This window comes from Monodon monoceros, unplaced genomic scaffold (genome assembly GCF_005190385.1).
Source record: "Monodon monoceros isolate NGI ecotype Baffin Bay Population unplaced genomic scaffold, NGI_Narwhal_1 Super_Scaffold_4, whole genome shotgun sequence".
NCBI lineage: Eukaryota > Metazoa > Chordata > Mammalia > Artiodactyla > Monodontidae > Monodon > Monodon monoceros.
Window position 1 is genome coordinate 54,188,506 of NW_021703781.1, and position 19,702 is coordinate 54,208,207.

Here is a 19,702-nt window from a genome sequence, read left to right on the forward strand (position 1 = left end):
ATTTTCTCTACTTTAGATGAGGAAGCTGAAGCACAGGTTAGGTAAGTTGCCAAGGTCACAAAGCTCTTAAGTGCCTGAAGTCAGTCTGGCTCCAGAACAAGGTGGAAAGGCTCAGCCTGAGGCATAAGTTTAAATTCAGGATCCATCAAAAATTGATGTGAGACTCGGGCAAGTCACAATGTCACTGGACCCCATCTTCCTACCTCATAAAATGAAAGAGTTGGCCTCACTGGCCTGTTTCTTTCCCACGGAGTCTATTCACCTACGTTTCCTATTCCTTAACAGTATCAGGTAATACTTCTGTCACCCACTGTCCTCAGTGCCACCTCCGCTAGTGCTCCTGCCACTTCTCTCCCTCCCACCCCCTATCTGGCTTGAACTGCTGTGTGGACTTGTTAGTTCATCGCTAGTGTATCAGTTTCCACATCTGTCATGGCTGGGAAATACTTACCTCTTCAAGATCCCAGCTTTTGTGTTTTGCTAGGATTTTGTCATAGGAAATGGCTTAATGACGAGGCCTGCAACATAGACATATTTTGAGTATACAGTGATTCTGCTGAAATTATATTTGACAAAATGAATTTTTTAAAAATAATTATTTATCTCTGGCTGCGTCTTCATTGCTGCATGCAGGCTCTCTCTAGTTGCGGCGAGCGGGGGCTACTCTTTGTTGCAGTGTGCGGGCTTCTCATTGTGGTGGCTTCTCGTTGCAGAGCACAGGCTCTAGGCGTGCAGGCTTCAGTAGTTGTGGCACACGTGCTCAGTAGTTGTGGCTTGCGGGCTCTAGAGTTCAGGCTCAGTAGTTGTGGCACACGGGCTTAATTGTTCCGCTGCACGTGGGATCTCCTGGACCAGGGCTCGAACCCGTATTCTCTGCATTGGCAGGCGGATTCTTAACCACTGCACCACCTGGGAAGTCCCGACAAAATGAATTTTTTTTTTTTTTTTCCAATATGAATTTTTGACCTGAGTTTCTTCAGTTAGTCTCTCCCATCTCTTGGGATCTGAGCATCACTGGATTGTCAAGAAGTTACCCCCAGAAACGTGAGAAGGTTCAGGCTAAACGTGGAGGGAAATCAAGAAAACATACTCATGGCCCTTAGAAATGCTTTTATTTATAAAATAACTACTTAAATATAAACATCTCTAGATACAAACACTATTCACAAGAGACTCTTGCCTTGCTTCCTTCTGACCAACCAGCAGACTCAGGGGGGCCAAGGAGTTCACAGGTGTCTCCCAATTCATCATAGCTTTAAGGCAAAGGTGCATTTGGAGGAGCAAGGGCTGTAAGGCTGTTCTTAATTCCCTTTCTTAAAAGACAAAATTCACGGTTTCCTGTTCCAAGGTAGGCTTTCTTGTCTGGGGCAGACCTTAAGAATCAGAGCCCTGCTCAAATAGAAACTTCAGGGGGAGATTCTTAGTGTTAGGATTAGTAAATATCTTCCTGAGGTGGAGGGAGGCACAATCAGGCACTTTAGATTCTGTTTGGCTTAGACCGCGGTCTCTGAAGCACGGGGGCTGATGAAACAGGAAATGCTTATTTCCAAGTCTAGGATAAGCTACTTCTGGGACTGCTTATCCGAATTCAAATAAGACACACGCGTTATGTTTTCTGCATCTGTGGACAGTAGTGTGCTTGGATGAAGAGGAGAGGCATCCAGTCTCCCAGCAGGCTAGACTGGCTTCAGCCCATCGCAGAATGAGTCCCTCTAATGAAATGGCGGGAGCTCTGATCCTGTTCTCCTAGGAGAGTCTATCAGATATTGAGCTTCAGGAGAGAGACCAGGGGACATTATCACGCACAGACCATATAAAGTAGGATGACTGTCAGCAAGGTGTGGAGGATAGCACCTAACGGGAAGAGAACCTTTCAGATGAAGGTTCAAGGAAAAGAAAGACCCTAAGCATTTTTTAAAAGGAGAAAGAAGGTAGTTGAATTTTGCCCAAGCAATCTGGAAGTGCAGTGAAATAAATAAAAGATTACAGGTGGTAGCGTTTTAGGGACTTTTAGAAATAAGGGGTGTGTGTGTGAATGTGTGCCAGACACTGAAGTTTTAAAACACCAGATTTGGTATAAGGTCGACAAACTCCTTGCCACATGCAGAGGCGCAGCCTGAAAGGGCTCCCAGAGAATTCTTTTCATCCAAGTCGGTCTCCGGTCAGTCGATCATGGCGCATGGGGCCACCCCAAACTCAGTATGGCACAACCAACACCAACTTCTTCTAATGCTATAGCACAGCTTCCAGCATATATTGGATACTGGTCTTCTGACTGGAAATTTCTCGTTTCCAAAAGCTGACCCCAGGATTGGCCTCTCTTCTCACGGTCACTGAATCACTTGCAAGCCCCAGGGTCCATTTCAAATTCTAGAAATTCTAGCAAGCATCAAGGTTGACAACCCAATCAAAGAGAGCAAGAATTATCTTGTGCCCCACTGTGCCATGGTTAAGCCATGCAGGCAGGGCCAGTGTCTCAAGAGCAGGCGCCCTCTCAGTGGACAACAGGACCCTTCAGCAGAAGGAAGCAAAGGCAGCAAGGTTGAATGGGAGGCAGAACAGGTTCAGGTGTACTCAGTTTTGCAGATATAATTGGATGGAACATAGCCCTTCTTCCCATTAACTTCGGCTAACCACCATTCTGTATTTCCTGTAACATCTTTAAACTCCAGGATCTTGAGTCTCTGATTGGCTGACACACTCAGCTCATTTGGGTTCCGTGCCTTGAAGGTATAGACAGCAAAATAGACCTGTGTGAGGAAGAGAAAGTGAATCAGGAAATGGGAAACAGCTTAGAGCAAAGCTGCCCAACAGAACTTCCTGTGGTGATGGGGACCATCTGTATCTGCACCATGCAATATGGCAGCCCTTAGCCACATGGCCATTGAACACTTGAAATATGCCTAGTGAAATGAAAGAACTTAATTTTAAATTTTGTTTAATTTTACCTAACTTAAATAGCTACATACGGCTTGTGGCTACCCTAATGAACAGGTCAGATTTAAAGAAAACCAAAATTCACATATTTTTACTTTCAGAGTTGCCTTAAAGAGTGATAGAAGCTGCAGTCAGCATGGAAGATGGATGAGACACGAGGATGCCCTTCCATACCCCTAACACAGAAATTCTGAATTTAAAAAACTTAAAAAAAAACCCAAAACACAACTAACCTCAAAGTGAGAAAGGATGCTCTCTAGGTGCCCATAACAAAGCTATCATGCAAAGCAAGGGTGGTATTCAGTGATCAAAAGGAGAAGTCAGGAGGTCCGCAGGGGCACAGGGATGAATACACACCCGAAGGCTGGGGTTTAGGACCTGCTCAGGAACTGGAGCTTATGAGGCTAGAAGTGAGCTCCTTGCACAAAGTCAGAATCTAAGAAAGGGCCATTTCCTCCCTTATCACATCTAGAGAAACTGCCTGCTCGTGGGTCCAGAGCTGGGATGTGCGTCCTGGGCTGTGGTTTGTAACAGAACCACAGAGAGCTCACAGACGAAGGTAAGACACACACAGAGACTCACTGCTGCAAGTGAGCAAAGGCAAGAGGCAGGTGGCCAGGGATTCCTCAGCTGTGGATGTGAAAGTGGCTTTAAAATATGTAGGTTTAAAATGTTTAAGATACAAAGACAAGAGCAGGCCATTATGAAAAGAACAGGAAAAACTGAAACAGAGCCAGACTTTTATTTCTGAATTCTAGAAATAAACATATAGTTATTTGAATAAAAAACTAAGTGGACGAGTTAAACAGCAGACTTTATACAATGGAAAAATCAGCACACTGGAAGAGTGGGAAAAGCTTCATGGTAAAACCCTGTAAATGCCCCAAGACACAACAGCCTGTGAAGTCAGCCAGGGAAGGGCCCAGAAGGGGTGGAGCTGCCCACTCTTACAGCAGCGAGTTTCCACAAACGCTTTAAGGATTTGTCTGCGAGCCCATCTCCAGGTCACCCCCAGGCCCTGGGTAAGCCTCTGACTCACCCACTCCTGGGAGGGCATCACCTGCATCTGCTCAGGTGCAGTAACCACAGTACCCAGGCCGCACTCACCTGGTTGCCTTCCGCCTCGCTGTTTTCCAGCTGTCCGTTTCTGTCATCCAGAGACAGGGCTGTTCTTGCACATCCTTTTACGAGGTCTCTACCCTGCCCATTTCGCCCTGGCACGGAGTAACCAGCCATTTCTGGATGCCTGGGGTTTCGGGAGCTCCTCAGAGTGGGAGCAGGCTGCTGAAGGTCTCTGGCAGCGTCTACCGAATCCCAGGGCCCGTGTTGGGAGGGGGAGTCTGGGTCCGAGGGGCATCTGGAAGGGCTGCTCTCTGAGTTCAAGGATGCGCTGAGAGTTCCTTGGTCAAATTCCGTCAGTGAAGATGTGTCTGGAGGCTGTTTCTGGGAAGGCCCTGAGCTAAAGGACACGGCCACACTGCTGGGGTTGAAGGTCAAGGTGCCGCCGCTGTTCTGCCGCCGGGGGAACCTGGGGGAGGAGCTGCCGTGCTCCGACTCGGTGGAGGAGTGGCTGCCCACGGAGGCGTCGGAGTGGCTGCGGCGTGCATTGTAGGGCTTCAGGAAGGAGCTGTACACAAAGCCTTTGGTGACTGCGGGCAGGAAAAACAAACACGAAGAGCTTTTCGTGGGAGGAGGAGGGTGGAGGAAATCAGGAGAGAAGAAACTATGGTTTAAGGTCAATAGACAAAATAAGATTCCTAGAGACAAACAGAACAGACACCATCCCAGGGCACAATGTGGGTGGTAGAGACAAGATGCTGTGGCCTCCTGCCAGTTCATACCTATTACAGCCGCACCACAGGTGAGTGACAAGGGGCTTTGCTGAGAATTAAGAGACAGTAACATAAATAACCACAGACCACATGTCTGAGTGAGCATGAGTAGATGAAGAAAACAGAAGGGCCAGACCATGGGAACAAAGGCTAAGGGGAAGACTTAACTAAGGATGTGTTCAATTGTCCATCGAGTGTGGTAAAAAGGGATTTTAAAAACCATCCTCAGCATGACAGAGCCCCTCGGATACGCCTCCCTGCCCTCTCCAACCACACACTTGAATCTGTCCCTGGTTTAGGAATGAGGTGGGAATACTGTGGGAACTAGCTGCTTACATTAGTTAGAATACACATCGAACACATGTTCATATCAATAAACTGCCTAAGATGAGGACAGAGAGGGCCCTCAGCTAAAACTTTTAAGCATAGATTAGGGATTGAGATCCCTAATCCATAGGAAAAATTGTTATATTTATTAGGAAAGAATTATCTGTTAAGGCAGGGACCCAGAGTATGTAACCTCGACTTGAGCAAGGGCCATCTCTGTCTTGATCTTCAGTGTTTCCTGGACCTAAAAAAAAGGCCGGCCTGCACTTGTTCTGTCTGCTGGGCAATGGGGAGGAGTCCCCTGAGCAGATGCCAAGGGGTGGAGGGTCTAAGAGCTGATGCTATGAGCTTCTGGCTACCACTTTACTCACCAGGATTTAGTAGATAAGGAAGAACCCCAAGGACAGGGGGGGCTCAAACATCCTGGATCTTCACTAGGAGTTCATCTGTCTATCAGTGGCTCTCACCTGTCATCACCCTGGGGGCCCCATCCTTCGTCCTTCCTTTCCCACTTCAATCTTTATTATTTTGGGTAAGCAGAGCAGGGGGCTGGGGGAGGAGAAAAAAATCCACACAACACTTTTAAAGAAACTGAGAAATGTTAAAATTTTCAGTTCTTGTGGTATGAACATAGATGTTTATTATAGAGGCCCACAATCCTTTTCTAAAACACTCGGGGCCAGATGTGTTTTGGAATTCAGATTTGGGGATTTAGGAAAGGTAATCAAGTATACTATTGATTTCATGATATACCCAGCAGGGTCTGGGTCAACACCCCATAGTCAAACCCATTCATGTTTCTGTAGCGAAACGTATGTGACTAGTCACACCAAAAGGGAAGAGTAATGATCATAAACAGTCTCACAGCATTTGTTCAGGTTCTGTCACCAAATGAGTTCAGATCAGGGCAGGTTTTGGCAAATTAGTTCTGAAAAAAAAACCCTCTGATATTCCAAAGCTTATCAGATTTTGGAATTGTTATTCTTTATTATTCTTTGTACGTTGAAAAAAGAATTCTGTATGCCTTCCCCACCCCCACTCCCAACAGAAAAACAAGCTGTAAGCTGTTTTTAAAGTCATTCCCTAAATAGTCATGAAGCAAAATTGTTTGTTGGTTGGGGGCAGGGGTAACTCAAAAAGCAAACAACCCCTTCTTAAAGGTTTTAAATTCATATGCTCACAAAACACACCTACAGAACTTGTGGTTCACTCAGGTTAGGATCGAGAGGGCAAAGGACCCTTCAGGCAGGATTCACTGCCTGTAAAGGTAAAGCAAGGCAAGATCTTGCAAGGTAAGTAATGGAGTCTCCTTTGGACTTTTTAAAAAAACAAAAACAAAATCAAAGACTGGTTTTGTTTCAGTAATGACTTGAGCATTACACTCTCTAGAGATGGAGAGAACTTTAAGGTTGCTTTTCCCTTTAACCGAACACTCTCATATTTTTCTCTGGCCTACCCAGGATTCAGGCACAGTCCATATCACTCTTTCCTCATTTAGAGTTACAGTAATCTGTCGCCTACTGTTCTTACCTCCATTGTCAATCAGCCAGCGGTTCTGGCTGCCCATGGGGTCCTTTTTCTTAATCACGCCCACCAGGTCACCTTCCAGAAGTGAGACGTCCAGGTCCTGGGCAGCATTGAAGTTCCGTTCTGCTTGGAAGAGCTTTTCAGGGGGATACCTTACCAAGAGGGAGGCCCGGAGTTCTTCCGACTGAAGCATGTAACTTGGCTGAAAGGCAATATAAGAAATACAATCATCGGGCTTCCCTGGTGGCGCAGTGGTTGAGAGTCCGCCTGCCGATGCAGGGGACACGGGTTCGTGCCCCGGTCCGGGAAGATCCCACATGCCACAGAGCGGCTAGGCCCGTGAGCCACGGCCGCTGAGCCTGCACGTCCGGAGCCTGTGCTCCACAACGGGAGAGGCCACAACAGTGAGAGGCCCGCATATGCAAAAAAAAAGAAATATAATCATCAAAACCCTTTCCTGGCCGTTATCCCAGCAGCTCTATTTAATCCCATATGCTGTCAGTCTCAGAAGTGGAGGCAATGACAGCCAGCTCCCTACTCCCATCAGATGCCTTTGCGCCTGAGTCAGTCCACGTGGCTACAGGTAAAAATTGTAATCTCTTGGGTCACGTTTTGGTGCCTTTGTAGTAAGAAAATTTAACACACCCTTAGTTTTATATCTGTTATCCTGTAACAAAAATATGTGATTAAAGTGCCACCTAAAGAATCAAAATATCTAAGTAATATGAGTAGGTCTTCTTGTATTTTACTGTATGAATCTAAACAACTGAGACTTTCCTTATCTAGACTTCATATCTATAAAAACAATATTCATAAAAATAAGAAAAAGTAAACGTGATTAAAAAATCTGATTCCCTCTTTTAGATCATATAAATTAATGTCTATGGGATTACATGGGGCAAAAATATTGTAAGCACAGATAAATCAGCAGTCTTTTAGGTTTTTACCCCATATAATCTGGTATATCTTACCGTACTTTTCAGAATATGCAAGAATCGAGTTCAAAAAGAAAATAACTCCAGGTTAAAAAGTGGTCAGCCATTAACTGTTCGGCAGTGTATCAGATAACCACCTTTTCCAATACATGATCAAAAATAGGGAGCCTGGCAGAATTAACATACCCTTAAGCCAGTTCCTTTCACTGATCAAAGTACTAATATTAATCCTTTACTAACTCCTTTCATTGTATAGGATAGGATCCAAGAATGCTTTTCAGAGGGCATTTTGAAGTCTGTACCAGGAGGCACACTAGTGGTGCCTAGTGATAGTGAGTGAAGGAATGAATGAGAGCATGATAGATTTGAACTCAATAACCTTTATTCTCCAATTATTATAAAATATTTAAACTCCTATTAAATTGCTCATCTGTAGAGACAGAGCTGAGTCCATCAATATTAATAATAATAATGATGATGATAATAGCTTACTTGAATAATGCTAACTAATAATGGTGTCAGGCAACGTCCAAGTGTTTTACATATTTTAACTCATCTGAATCTCAAAACAACTCTATGATGTAAGTATAACTATTATCTGTGTTTTAGACATGAGGAAACCGATGAAGCACTTGCTCAAGGACACAGAGTGAGTCATTGTCAGAATTGGGATCTGAACCCAGGCGGTCTCACTCAGGAGTTCACACCTTAACCGCCAGGCCATGTGAGCCTCTCCAGTTCCACTCACCAGGCCCAGGAGTGGCTTTCGGGTGGACTGGCGGTCCATAGTTTTCCTCTCAAATGACCTCTTGGTGGCAGGAAGAGACTCTGGGAAGAAGGTGAAAACCTGGAGTTGCTGCAGGACCCTGCTGTGCTCCTCATGGAAGACGGCAATCAGGTTCCCCTCCCTGCTGGTGACTTTGAGTAACTGGAGTCCATGCACAGGGAGAGCAGAGACAGAGGAAAGAAGAGAACACACGTGAACGATCCCAGGACTGGCACAGTCTCCTTAAAACTCCTCAAGTGTAAGCCACCAACACCGCAGCCCAGTGCCCGCAGCCCGAGCTGGCTGGCTCCTCCGGGATCTCTCAGGGTGGAAAGAGAGCCATTTAAAGGCCACAGGTTCCCCGGCTGCATCAAGGGATCAAGAATTCTGATTCCCGACAGGCCTGACCCAGTGACATACTTAATCTACCTAGTTTAATAATGTCTCTGACAACCTGGCTGTGTATTCCCAGAAAAACTCCAGGAGAACTTGGGATTCTACCTCTCCATGGGGAGGGCAGCCCTCACCGAGAGCAACGGCTTCAGCTGCTCCAGCGCCTGGCGCACGAAGTCACAGTGGGCCTCGGCGTAGCCATGCACACAGTTGCTGAAGAGGCCCTGCGCGTACTGATGGAACTTGGGCAGCTCGTCCAGCAGCTGGGCGTTCAGGGCCTCGTAGTTGTTCCGGGCCGACTGCAGCTCCTCCAGGGTCTTCTTGTCCTTCAGCTTCTCTGCCCGTTCTGTACAGTTATAGAAGTCCAGAAGCTTGTCAAAGCGTTTCTGCACCAGCTTGTGGGGCCCCGTGAACATGTTCAGTAACTGATTCAGGGGAGAGATGACCAGCCGCTCTGTCCTCTCCTTCTGTGGGGACGAGAAAGGCACAGTGTTCAGTGTCCCGAATTTGTTATTCTCAAAACTATCTTCAGGTGGATTTTGTTATGTCCTGTACCACCTGCTTTGCTCCTAGTGCACAAGCTAAACCCATGCAGATCCGACACCAGATGTACGCACGTATTCTACAAAGCTTCTCAGCTTGTAACTCTTCACCCAACTATTTGCTCACGCCAAACAGTGTGTAAAATAGCTGCATAGTTGATAACAAATGCTAAACTACATACATGAACATGATGTTTGCATTACAACCCATTTGTGACCATCTGTCTGGTATCACTTACGTGTACGTGTCTATATATAAATTGAATTTAACTTAATATTTAGTTGTTAAAAATAGAATTACCATATGACCCAACAATCCCACTCCTGGGCATATACCCAAACAAAACCATAATTCAAAAAGATACATGCACCTCTATGTTCATAGCAGCACTATTCACCATAGCCAAGACATGGAAACAACCTAAATGTCTGTTGACAGGTGAATTGATAAAGAAGATGTGGTACATATATACAATGGAATACTACTCAGCCATAAAAAAGAACAAAATAATGCCATCTGCAACAACATGGATGCAACCAGAGATTATCATACTAAGTGAAGTAAGTCAGAAAGAAAAAGCAAATAACACATGATACCACTTATACGTGGAATCTAAAATATGACACAGGACTTCCCTGGTGGCGTAGTGGTTAACAATCTGCCTGCCAATGCAGGGGACACGGGTTCGAGCCCTGGTCCGGGAAGATCCCACATGACACGGAGCAACTAAGCCTGCGTGCCACAACTACTGAAGCCCATGCACCTAGAGCCTGTGCTCCACAACAAGAGAAGCCACCCAATGAGAAGCCCATGAACTGCAACAAAGGGTAGCCCCCGCTCTCTGCAACTACAGAAAGCACACGTGCAGCAACAAAGACCCAATGCAGCCAAAAATAAATAAATAAATAAAATATGACACAAATGAACCTATCTATGAAACAGAAACAAAATCAGTGACATAGAGAATACACTGGTGGCTGCCAAGGGGGAAGGAGGTGGGAGAGGCTTGGATCGGGATTGGGGATTAGCAGATGCAAACTGGTATACAGAGAATGGACAAACAATAAGGTCCCGCTGTGTAGCACAGGGAACTATATTCAATATCCTGCAATAAACCATAATGGAGGAGATGCCGCCGTTAGCCCTGCAGCCACCGCGGAGCTGATGCTGCTCTGAGCCAGCCAGCCGCCGGGAGTGGGGTGGCGGTGCAAACATGAATGTTGGAGCTGCCCACAGTGAGGTGAATCCAAATACCCATGTAATGAACAGCCAGGGTATGTGGCTGACATATGCTTTGGGAGTTGGCTTGCTTCATATCGTTTTACTCAGTATTCCCTTCTTCAGTGTTCCTGTTGCTTGGACCTTAACAAATGTTATACATAATCTGGGCATGTATGTATTTCTGCATGCAGTAAAAGGAACACCATTTGAAACTCCTGACCAGGGTAAAGCGAGGCTCCTAACTCATTGGGAACAACTGGACTATGGAGTACAGTTTACATCTTCAAGGAAGTTTTTCACAATTTCTCCAATAATTCTATATTTTCTGACAAGTTTCTATATGAAGTATGATCCAACTCACTTCATCTTAAACACAGCTTCTCTCCTGAGTGTGCTAATTCCCAAAATGCCACAGCTACATGGTGTTCGGATCTTTGGAATTAATAAGTATTGAAATGTGTTCTGAAATGAACAAAAATTTTTTACAGCTACTGAGTTTTCTGTAAGGAAGGAGTGGTTAGTAAACTGCACTGTCTCTGTGATAATGTGAAATGAGAGGTAGCTACACTGGAGAGCCAGCTGCTGGTTCTTCATACGCTGTTTTGAAGTGCAGATTCTTACGAGAAGATGCCTCTGTTTAATGAATCTGGTATCCTTCTGACGAGGGGCTTTAGTTAAATGGCTATAAAGTAAGGGTGTAGTAGACAAATCCAAGGAAATAAGAGATTTATAAGAAACCAAGTCCAGCTTAGCTTATAATGAATGGGCATTATGTTAGGTGAAGAAAATGTTTAATCATTCAGCCATGGTCAGTTTAAGCAGAGTTACATGTAAACCAGAATCATTTCTTTACAAGTTTATTATAGATTGTTTTTATTACCATGCATATTCCTCTTGTGTATATAAGAGGATATATACCCTCTTGTTTTATACAAACCAATTCCTACCTTATGAATGTACTTTTTTGGTTTTGGAGGCTCAACATTGTGTTGATGGGTGAGTTCATTTTTACATTTATTAAGTTACTGAGTTCATGAAGGTCCACCTTCACGACTGATGGATGATAGAAGATAGTTAGGCATCTTAGAAGCAGCCTCTGAGTCGGCCTTCTAATTTTGGAACAAAGTGGGTTTTGCTGCCTTTCCAGGTACAAGGCTGCTAAACCAATTAAGAAAATAATTTATTTCTCGTAATTAAAGTATATGGTAACTTAAAGTTCTGCTTATTTGGTTGAGCAATCTAATTGTTGAAGTCTGCCATTCTTTAGCGTTGGAAATTTAAAATGGACAACTACATAGCCAACCTGTGATCTGGCAGAAACTGCTTCTCTAGCAATACTATCAGAGTAAATAATGGAGTCTTCTTTTAGCAGGTCTGCAGTAAAAGGTATCTTTCCTTAGTCCTCCTGCTCTCAATCACCATACTTTGCCCATTAATATTTTGCCTGTCAATGCACGAGTCTTAGTATAGATAACTCAGAATGGTAACTATTTCCACAGCAGCAACCATATTGAATCCTTGTGACTTAAGAGAAGCTTTCTATAGCTGCCGACATTAATTGCAAGAAATAACTATATTCTACTTTGAGAAGTAAACATGTCAAAAAAAAGTTCTGATATGTGACGAAACTGAAAAACCTAGAACATTTGTAAGCAAAACTGAGTGAAAAGAATTATAATACCAACTTAAAAGTCAATTTGTTTCAAACTGACTTTTGGAGGTAATGATCATTATTTTGTATTTCAAAAGTATTAAGTTTAGAAGTCAGTTATATGATAATGCCTTTGTATGTTTGTCTTTTCTCATGTATTTTTAAATAACCAGTAATCTATACTTTAATAAATTTTTCTTTGGTGTAAAAAAAAACCATAATGGAAAAGAATATAAAAAAGAATGCATATATATGTGTAACTGAGTCACTCTGCTGTACAGAAGTTAATTAACATAACATTGTAATTTAACTATACATCAATAAGAAATAAATTTTAAAAAGATTTAGTTGTTACATAATCTGGGGTAGAGAAACTTTCACACACCCATCATACCTCTTCTACTCATAACTACTTAGTAATAATCTGTTTTCACTTTTCAAAAGTTTTTGTCTAATTCTTTCTAGAGGGATAGACATAGAGGGCACAATATTGACACAAAAGAACATAAATAGGTGCTTAGTAAATTACTTTTAATAAGATGCTACTGTTAGAATAACCGTATGTTCCCCCAAGTTCCCCCAATGTTTTCTAAAGATGCTTCAAGCATCCAGAGATCTCCAAGAAACTATCAAAGCCCACCCATTTCTACTCAGGAGATATATACAGAATATATGTTTAGAATTTCCCAAGCAATTTGGCATTTAGTAGTCTTTACAAAATAGTTTGTGCCATTTCAAAAATCTATTTGTTAATCTCTTAACCATGCAAAAATATTCCGTTTTATTAGTTCTTTAGTTATTTTCTTTTGATCAGTTATCAGTGGTGATACCAGATTAAATTTCCTGGTTTTCCTTTATCCCCTGAAACTGGGCTGATCACAATTATAAAAAAATCTATTTGCAGGGCTTCCCTGGTGGCTCAGTGGTTGAGAGTCTGCCTGCCGATGCAGGGGACATGGGTTCGTGCCCCGGTCCGGGAAGATCCCACATGCTGCAGAGCAGCTCGGCCCGTGAGCCATGGCCGCTGAGCCTGCGCATCCGGAGCCTGTGCTCCGCAGCGGGAGAGGCCACAACAGTGAAAGTCCCGCATACCGCAAAAAAAAAAAAAAAAAATCTGTTTGCATACATGCAGGTCCTATCTGTCCTTTCAGCTGATTGAAAGTCAGGTTCTGAATATAAAATTCTGATATGAACTTAGCTAAAGAACACTAGGATTCCTGGTCCATGGAAGCGTGTCTCTATGGAATTAACTTTTCCATGAGCTGGATGTTAGAGAGAACCCTGGGAAGAGACCCAGCCTGAAAAAAGTGGGCTGAAGAGTCACTTACAAAATTTGTGAAGAGCTGGTCACTGATGTAGCGATGCACCTTCTCGAACTGTTCCAAGTCTCTGTGTCCCTTCTCCATGCACACATCCCACATGCTCACGGCAGCCACCACCTTCACACATGCCGATTCCTGCAGCCAGTTACAAACACAGGTAAGACCAGACAGAACTTCTAGCCTCCATCATTCATCCTAGATAGCAGTTAGCAGTCAGAACCAAACCGAACTGCCCGTCCAAGGGCTGTCACCCATTGCTAGGGAGACAAGCCTTTTAAGAGTTGGGTGCTCAGGTGTATACCTGCTACACATTTAGATAACATGGGGAGAAAATAGCCAATAGGGAGATATCAAAATTAGAGGAATTTAGGGTAAAGTCCTAAGGCAAGGGAACCATACTTGGTCAAATCTCTCACTTTAAGCAAATGTGTTCCTGGAAAGTCTTATAAGCCCTCAATTTTACTTGATCACATTTTCAAAACATGAATGGAGAGAGTTTGCTATTTAAAAGAAGCGTCGGAAGCACTTCAAATCAGTGGGTATTACTCAATAAATGATAATGACAGATAAATAGATAAAAAACAAAAAGTTGGATTCCTATATACTAATATAAATTCCAGCTAGATTGACTAATATAAAAAAATAAAATGATAAAAGTACTGGAACATAGGACATCGTTTTAAAATTATCTTGGAATGGGAAAGACCTTTTAAAGTATGACACAGAACTAAGAAACCATAAAAGTTTAGTTAGACTACACAAAAATAAAACTCTTCTACACAGAGAAAACATTTTAAGCAAATTCAAAAGTCAACAAACTGGGGCAGGGGGTATTTGTAAGCCAGCATCTCAGAAGAAGGGCTATTTTCTCCAACATATACAAAGGTACTACCAGTCAATAAGAAAAAGAACAATAAATCAATAAATAAGTGCCCCCAAATATAGACAAATCACAGAAAAAGAAATATAATGATTTAAACATACAAAAATATTCTCAACTTCATTCATAATGTAAGAAATGTAAATTCAAACTATATTAAAATAGCAATTTTTACCTTTCTTGCTGGCAAAGATAAGACATTTTGATTTTGATAACACTGTATGTTAGCAAGGGATGGGGAAACTGTTTCATACATTGCTGGTGGGGAGTTTTCACTGGTATGATATCTATGAAATTTGCATTGCTTTATGATTTGGCTCAGAAAATCTAGTACTCTGGCCTTCAGATATACTCACATAGATCAGAAAAATGATCTACATGCAAGGATGTTTCTCGTGCCAATGTTTCTAACTTTTTGCAACAACTTAAACATCCATCGATGGGGACTAGTTAAATTTATTATGGCATGTCCATAACAATTAAATACTATGCAGTTGTAAAAAAGAACAAGGCAGCTCTGTGTGTGCAAATATGGAACGATTTCCAAAATGCAAAACCCAAGGTGCTCAACAGTGCGTGTGTGTGTCTCTCTCTCTCTCCCTCACACACATATCTCTGACAGAAGAATCTGATAGATGTGTCCGCCTCTATAGATGACTAGGAGACAGGGGAGGGGGAGGAGTTATTTTTACTTTATACTTATCCCTTTGGTAGTTTTTGAATTTTGTACCATTTTACTTAAAAAAAAATTAATAATAATAACAATAATGATTTTTAAAAAGCAAAGGATCTCTTTTAAACGAAATTATTTGTTTCATGGGATGAGATTTTCCTGTGTGAGGGACAGGGGTACATGGTATACTTATATAAACACTATTCTATTAAATCAACAGAGAAATTACAGGTTTTAAGAGAAAGGATTCTAGTCCTGGTTCTGATTTCATGAAGGAAGCACTGCCTGAGGGAAGGAAGACCAGGGCCCGCCTGATCTCCCAAGTTCTTGCAACTCTCTAGACCTATTCGTGGCTCTAACAACCTTAGAGGCCTATGTACAGTTGTAAATATTATTATTAGGAAGCACACCCCACAGGAACCATTCTCTTACTATTTGATCTTCAAAATGATTTTGACAAAATGAACTGTCACAAGTGCTTCTTCTATAACTGGATACAGGAGACAGGGGGAAAAAAGGGTGATGAAGCTCGAAAGAGAGGGAGGAAAGAGCTAGGTCCCTTTACTATGAATACAACAGTGCTGATCTTCTGACATTGTTTAACTTGTCAATAACCTGTAAGAGGGGCTTCCCTGGTGGCACAGTGTGGTTAAGAATCCACGCTCCCAACGCACGGGGCCCAGGTTTGATCCCTGGTCAGGAAACTCGATCCCACACTCATGCCGCAACTAAGAGTTCATGAGCCACAACTAAGGAGCCCACGTGTCGCAACTAAGGAGCTGACGAGCCAAAACTTGCTCACCTGCCACACCTAAGACCTGCTGCAACCAAATAAATAAATAAAACAATAACAGGAGGATATTCGTTCAGTAGTTATATCTGTAAGAATCCCAATAAAAAGTCTGTCATGGCATACTGGTCATTTGAGTCCAGGTTATTCCACATTCATTCAGCAATATGCTGGATGAACAGGAGAGCGGATGGAATTATACCATATGTGATTCCTTTTTTTTTTTTGCCTGGGATCTTAGTTCCCTAACCAGGGATTGAACCCAGGCCCATAGCAGTGAAAGCACCGAGTCCTAACCACTGAACCACCAGGGAATTCCCCACTGTACATGATTCTAGTGAGAGTGATGTCTTTACTCACCCGGATATGCTGGAGGTAGAGAGACAGGTCTCGGATAAAAGATTTGATCAATCTTTCTTGCATTCGGAAGTTTTTCTCTGTTTCTTCAAATACTTCATCTTTAATCTGTTCAAAATAAAAAAGTGCTGTTAGCAAATTGGGACTCTCCCTCAATAGATCTTATTGGCAAAAGCATCTTTCTTAAAGCATCTTTTGTTTAAATTTTAAGCCTTTGATGTTTCCCTGAATCATACTGAATTGGATTTGACAGAGCTCCTAAGTACACACAGGCCCTCCTGGCTCTAACTGACCCCCTCTGTTCCTGATGGAAACGCTTTGCTGGTCAGGCTGTTTGCTTCACCAGTATTGTTGCCTTGCCTGGTTTGCCCTCCTCTCTCCCTATGCCAAACCTGCCCCTCTCCTTTAAGACTCAGATTAAATCTCTTGCCAACATGAAGCACACTCTCACGGAGCTCCAGTTTTTTTAAGTACCACAGCGTGTAGAGAACAAACTACAAAGCTTAGCAACTGATTCTTTAGCTGGTATTTTCCACCGACTGTATCACATATACATGGTTCAGTGCATGAAGTCTGGAGACTGGATCTACTCTGTTGATAACTGTTTTACAAATCACTCAAACCTTAGACTTTACATTTCCTCGTGTGTGACATATGGTGTTGAACAAGGTGATCTCTGAAATCCCTTCTAGCTTAACATGTCTACAATTTTAATTTTGTCTCCCCAAAAAGATTAGAAGCTCCTTATGGGTGTCTAAAACCATGATAACTATTACATGGTGACCGATTTGGCCTCCAGATTTGCCTTTATACACACTGTAAGCAGCTCACCAAGGCTCGGATGGAGGGTCGGGTGGATGGATTTAAACGAACAGTAGCTGCAGGGTCCTGTATCCACCAGCTAGCAAACACCAGGGGAGGTACTAAGAGGGGAATCTTGCCAATTCACACCATGCAGGCTGCCCCGTGGAGCCCTGAAAAGCAGCCAAAGACAGGCTGAACCTTCAAGCGCAGGAACCTCACCTGTGGGGCAAAGCCAGTGAGGTGCTTCAGGTGACTGCTAACCCGGTTGGATTTCTTGATGATGGAGTGGATGTTCAGTTTAGAAATTTTCTCCATGAGGCTATCTTCATCACCCTTTCGGTACTTGAGGACTGGGGAGTGAGTCAAATTGGTGAGTGAAGAAAGCCCTCTTCTGAGCATGGACAGACTACAAATGAGACTAACAACCCAAACTAGAGCTAGTGCTTGTTTTCAATGAGCTTATAACTGAGTACACAAAACGTTAATCCAAATCACCATTTATGGACAGATCGGATACCTGGAGAACAGCAGAGACTGTGCGCAGACTGGAGAAGGTTAGAGACGAGGAAGGAAGGTCGCAGAGGTGTAAGGAACAGAGCCTAAGATTTGGAGTCAAGGAAACCTGAGTTCAGTGCCTGGGTCTGTCATTTCATCAAGGTGTGGCCTTAGGGAATTCCCTGGTGGTACAGTGGTTAGGACTCCGCACTTGCACTGCCAGGGCCTGGGTTCAATTCCTGGTCAGGGAACTAAGGTCCTGCAAGCCATGGGGTACGGCCAAAAAAAAAGGTGTGGCCTTAAATAAGCCACTTAACTTCTCTGAGCCCCATTTTCCTTTCCAATAAGATGTAGAAAGTAACAGTACCTGACTTATAAGACCACCTTAAATGGTCTCATATACAAACGAGATATTTATATACAATCGTCTCATAGTGAAATGCTATGCAGGAGTTTTTGATTAATCTATGTGTCATGCATCAGGCACAGTCTGCAGAAAAGCCTGGAAATAAGAGTAAAAGGGTAGCAAGGGAAGGCTGGGTGGTAGCAAAAAGGCACACTTTACTGTTGTAGGAGATGAAGATGACATTACATGAGGAGATATGAACCAAGACAAAGGGCCAGATGGCCAGAGAGCTTTAACATCCACAGTCAACATTAAACACGGGTGTCATGGCTGAAGCGGAAGGGGAAAATGATTTTAGATAAATATGGAGAATAGTGGAGAGACAGGCAAAGAGGCTATATTATAGATTCTTTGAGGATATGAATAATAAATCAGTTTAGCATGGTCACCATGCTATACTCATTGAGTGTTCAAAATCAAAGCCTCAACAAGAGATTTGATGAGACAAAAGAAATGGTTCAGTTTGTTCTATATTATGAAGAAAGAGAGGGTGTTTGGCAACTGACTGCACAGTTCTGTGGGGGAGGGGAGGGGCACAGACCAGACGCAGGACTGATGATGGGACCAGGGAGGTGGGCAAACCCGGGTCTTCTGAAAGAACACAAAAAAGTTCTAGCTTAAGTGGAAACACTGAAATATCCAACCAGATGTGCGGAGCAAACACATATAAGCATGGACTGAAAAGGACTGCCTTCAATGAGTTGAGAAGGCAATCACTCATGCTTGAAGGAACTCTCCTGATCAGCCATTCTCTAATAGGTCTTTATACCTCTTAGGAAAGACTCATTGCTATACGCTTTATCACAGGTGCCTTATTTCCAACATGCATGGTTGTGCTTTTATTATGATCACTGTTTTTTTTCTTTCATTATCTCATTTTCCCCAAATTCTATTACCATTTCTTCATCACAGCCCTATTACCTACCATCTGCTTGTCCACCTCTGGTGAAGTAATTAATTCTTTTGAGAAGGAGAACATTCTCAAGGGTATACCTCCTTTTCAGCAAGTATGCTTTTCTTACCCAGGTCCTTTCGACGTTTATATTCATTAATGTTAACGTTGATTTCCTTGACTGCAAGGACTGCATTGGTTAAAGGCACTTTATCTGGGTGGGACTCGGGGGTGGAATTCAGCAACTCCATCAGCAGCAGTGGGTAGCGCATTACTCTCTGCACTGGTTTGATGAGGAAGGAGCCCAGGTTAATATAATTTGTGCATCCCCTTCAGGAAAAGGAAAAACAGAGACTTCAGTCAACTGTCAGTAACACAGGGCCTACAGGTAGTATTTGTTATTCCTAATATAGCTCCGTTCTTTCACCCTACTTCCCAACTTAATTCATTCACATTTACTGGGCACCTAATAAACACCAGGCAGTGTTCTAGGTGCTGCGGATTTAGTAGTGACCCAAAAAAGTCCCTGCCCTAGTGGAAAGACGCAGACAATAATCAAACAAACATTATATGAAGTGTCATTTGGTGGTAAGTGCTACGGAGGAAAATACAGCAAGGCAGGTCTACTTCTAGGTTTCTGTCTATAAAGGAAGAAAATAATGAAACGAGCTTCTGCAACAAGTGGCAAGAACTTACCATTCATTGTACAGGCTCCTACAGGGCAGTGAGCATGAAAAGAAGAAACAACTGATTAAAGAAAATACTGATGCTGATTTTCACATTCCTCTCAGAACATGTTAGTCCAACTAATGCCTATTAGCTGGGCAGACAAAAACCACATGGGACAGAAGGGGAATTGTGAATGTCTATGGTGGCATATCTAGTCTATTAAAAAAAGTCAATAAGCCCTTAACTTCACTTTGACCTACTTATATTATTATATACTTATAT

General features: G+C 43.0%; 2 protein-coding genes and 1 pseudogene across 7 annotated transcripts in view; 2 read left to right on the forward strand and 1 right to left on the reverse strand.

The window, feature by feature from the left end:
- Window positions 1–8,423, forward strand: part of ABCC2 (ATP binding cassette subfamily C member 2) — a 100,162-nt gene extending 91,739 nt beyond the window's left edge. Inside the window, exons 33-34 of one of the 3 annotated variants that reach the window (XR_003797084.1) lie at window positions 3,410–3,496; window positions 6,694–6,773. The gene's annotated coding sequence lies outside the window, so the exon portion shown is untranslated. Of the gene's footprint in view, window positions 1–3,409; window positions 3,497–6,693; window positions 6,919–8,167 lie in introns of those variants that run through there. The other 2 variants (XM_029245761.1, XM_029245760.1) reach the window with 2 other exon arrangements.
- DNMBP (dynamin binding protein) overlaps window positions 837–19,702 on the reverse strand; it is a 111,055-nt gene continuing 92,189 nt past the window's right edge. For 3 of the 4 annotated variants that reach the window (XM_029245755.1, XM_029245754.1, XM_029245758.1), the window contains 10 exons: window positions 19,448–19,465; window positions 18,882–19,081; window positions 17,178–17,308; window positions 16,158–16,262; window positions 13,461–13,589; window positions 8,852–9,184; window positions 8,307–8,486; window positions 6,627–6,825; window positions 4,045–4,586; window positions 837–2,750 (listed from right to left, as the gene is read on the reverse strand). In XM_029245755.1, the coding sequence (XP_029101588.1) occupies window positions 2,565–2,750; window positions 4,045–4,586; window positions 6,627–6,825; window positions 8,307–8,486; window positions 8,852–9,184; window positions 13,461–13,589; window positions 16,158–16,262; window positions 17,178–17,308; window positions 18,882–19,081; window positions 19,448–19,465 (2,023 nt within the window). In that variant the 3' untranslated portion in view covers window positions 837–2,564. The remainder of the gene's footprint in view (window positions 2,751–4,044; window positions 4,587–6,626; window positions 6,826–8,306; window positions 8,487–8,851; window positions 9,185–13,460; window positions 13,590–16,157; window positions 16,263–17,177; window positions 17,309–18,881; window positions 19,082–19,447; window positions 19,466–19,702) is intronic. The other variant, XM_029245756.1, reaches the window with a different exon arrangement.
- On the forward strand, window positions 10,191–12,300 carry LOC114908952 (annotated as a pseudogene).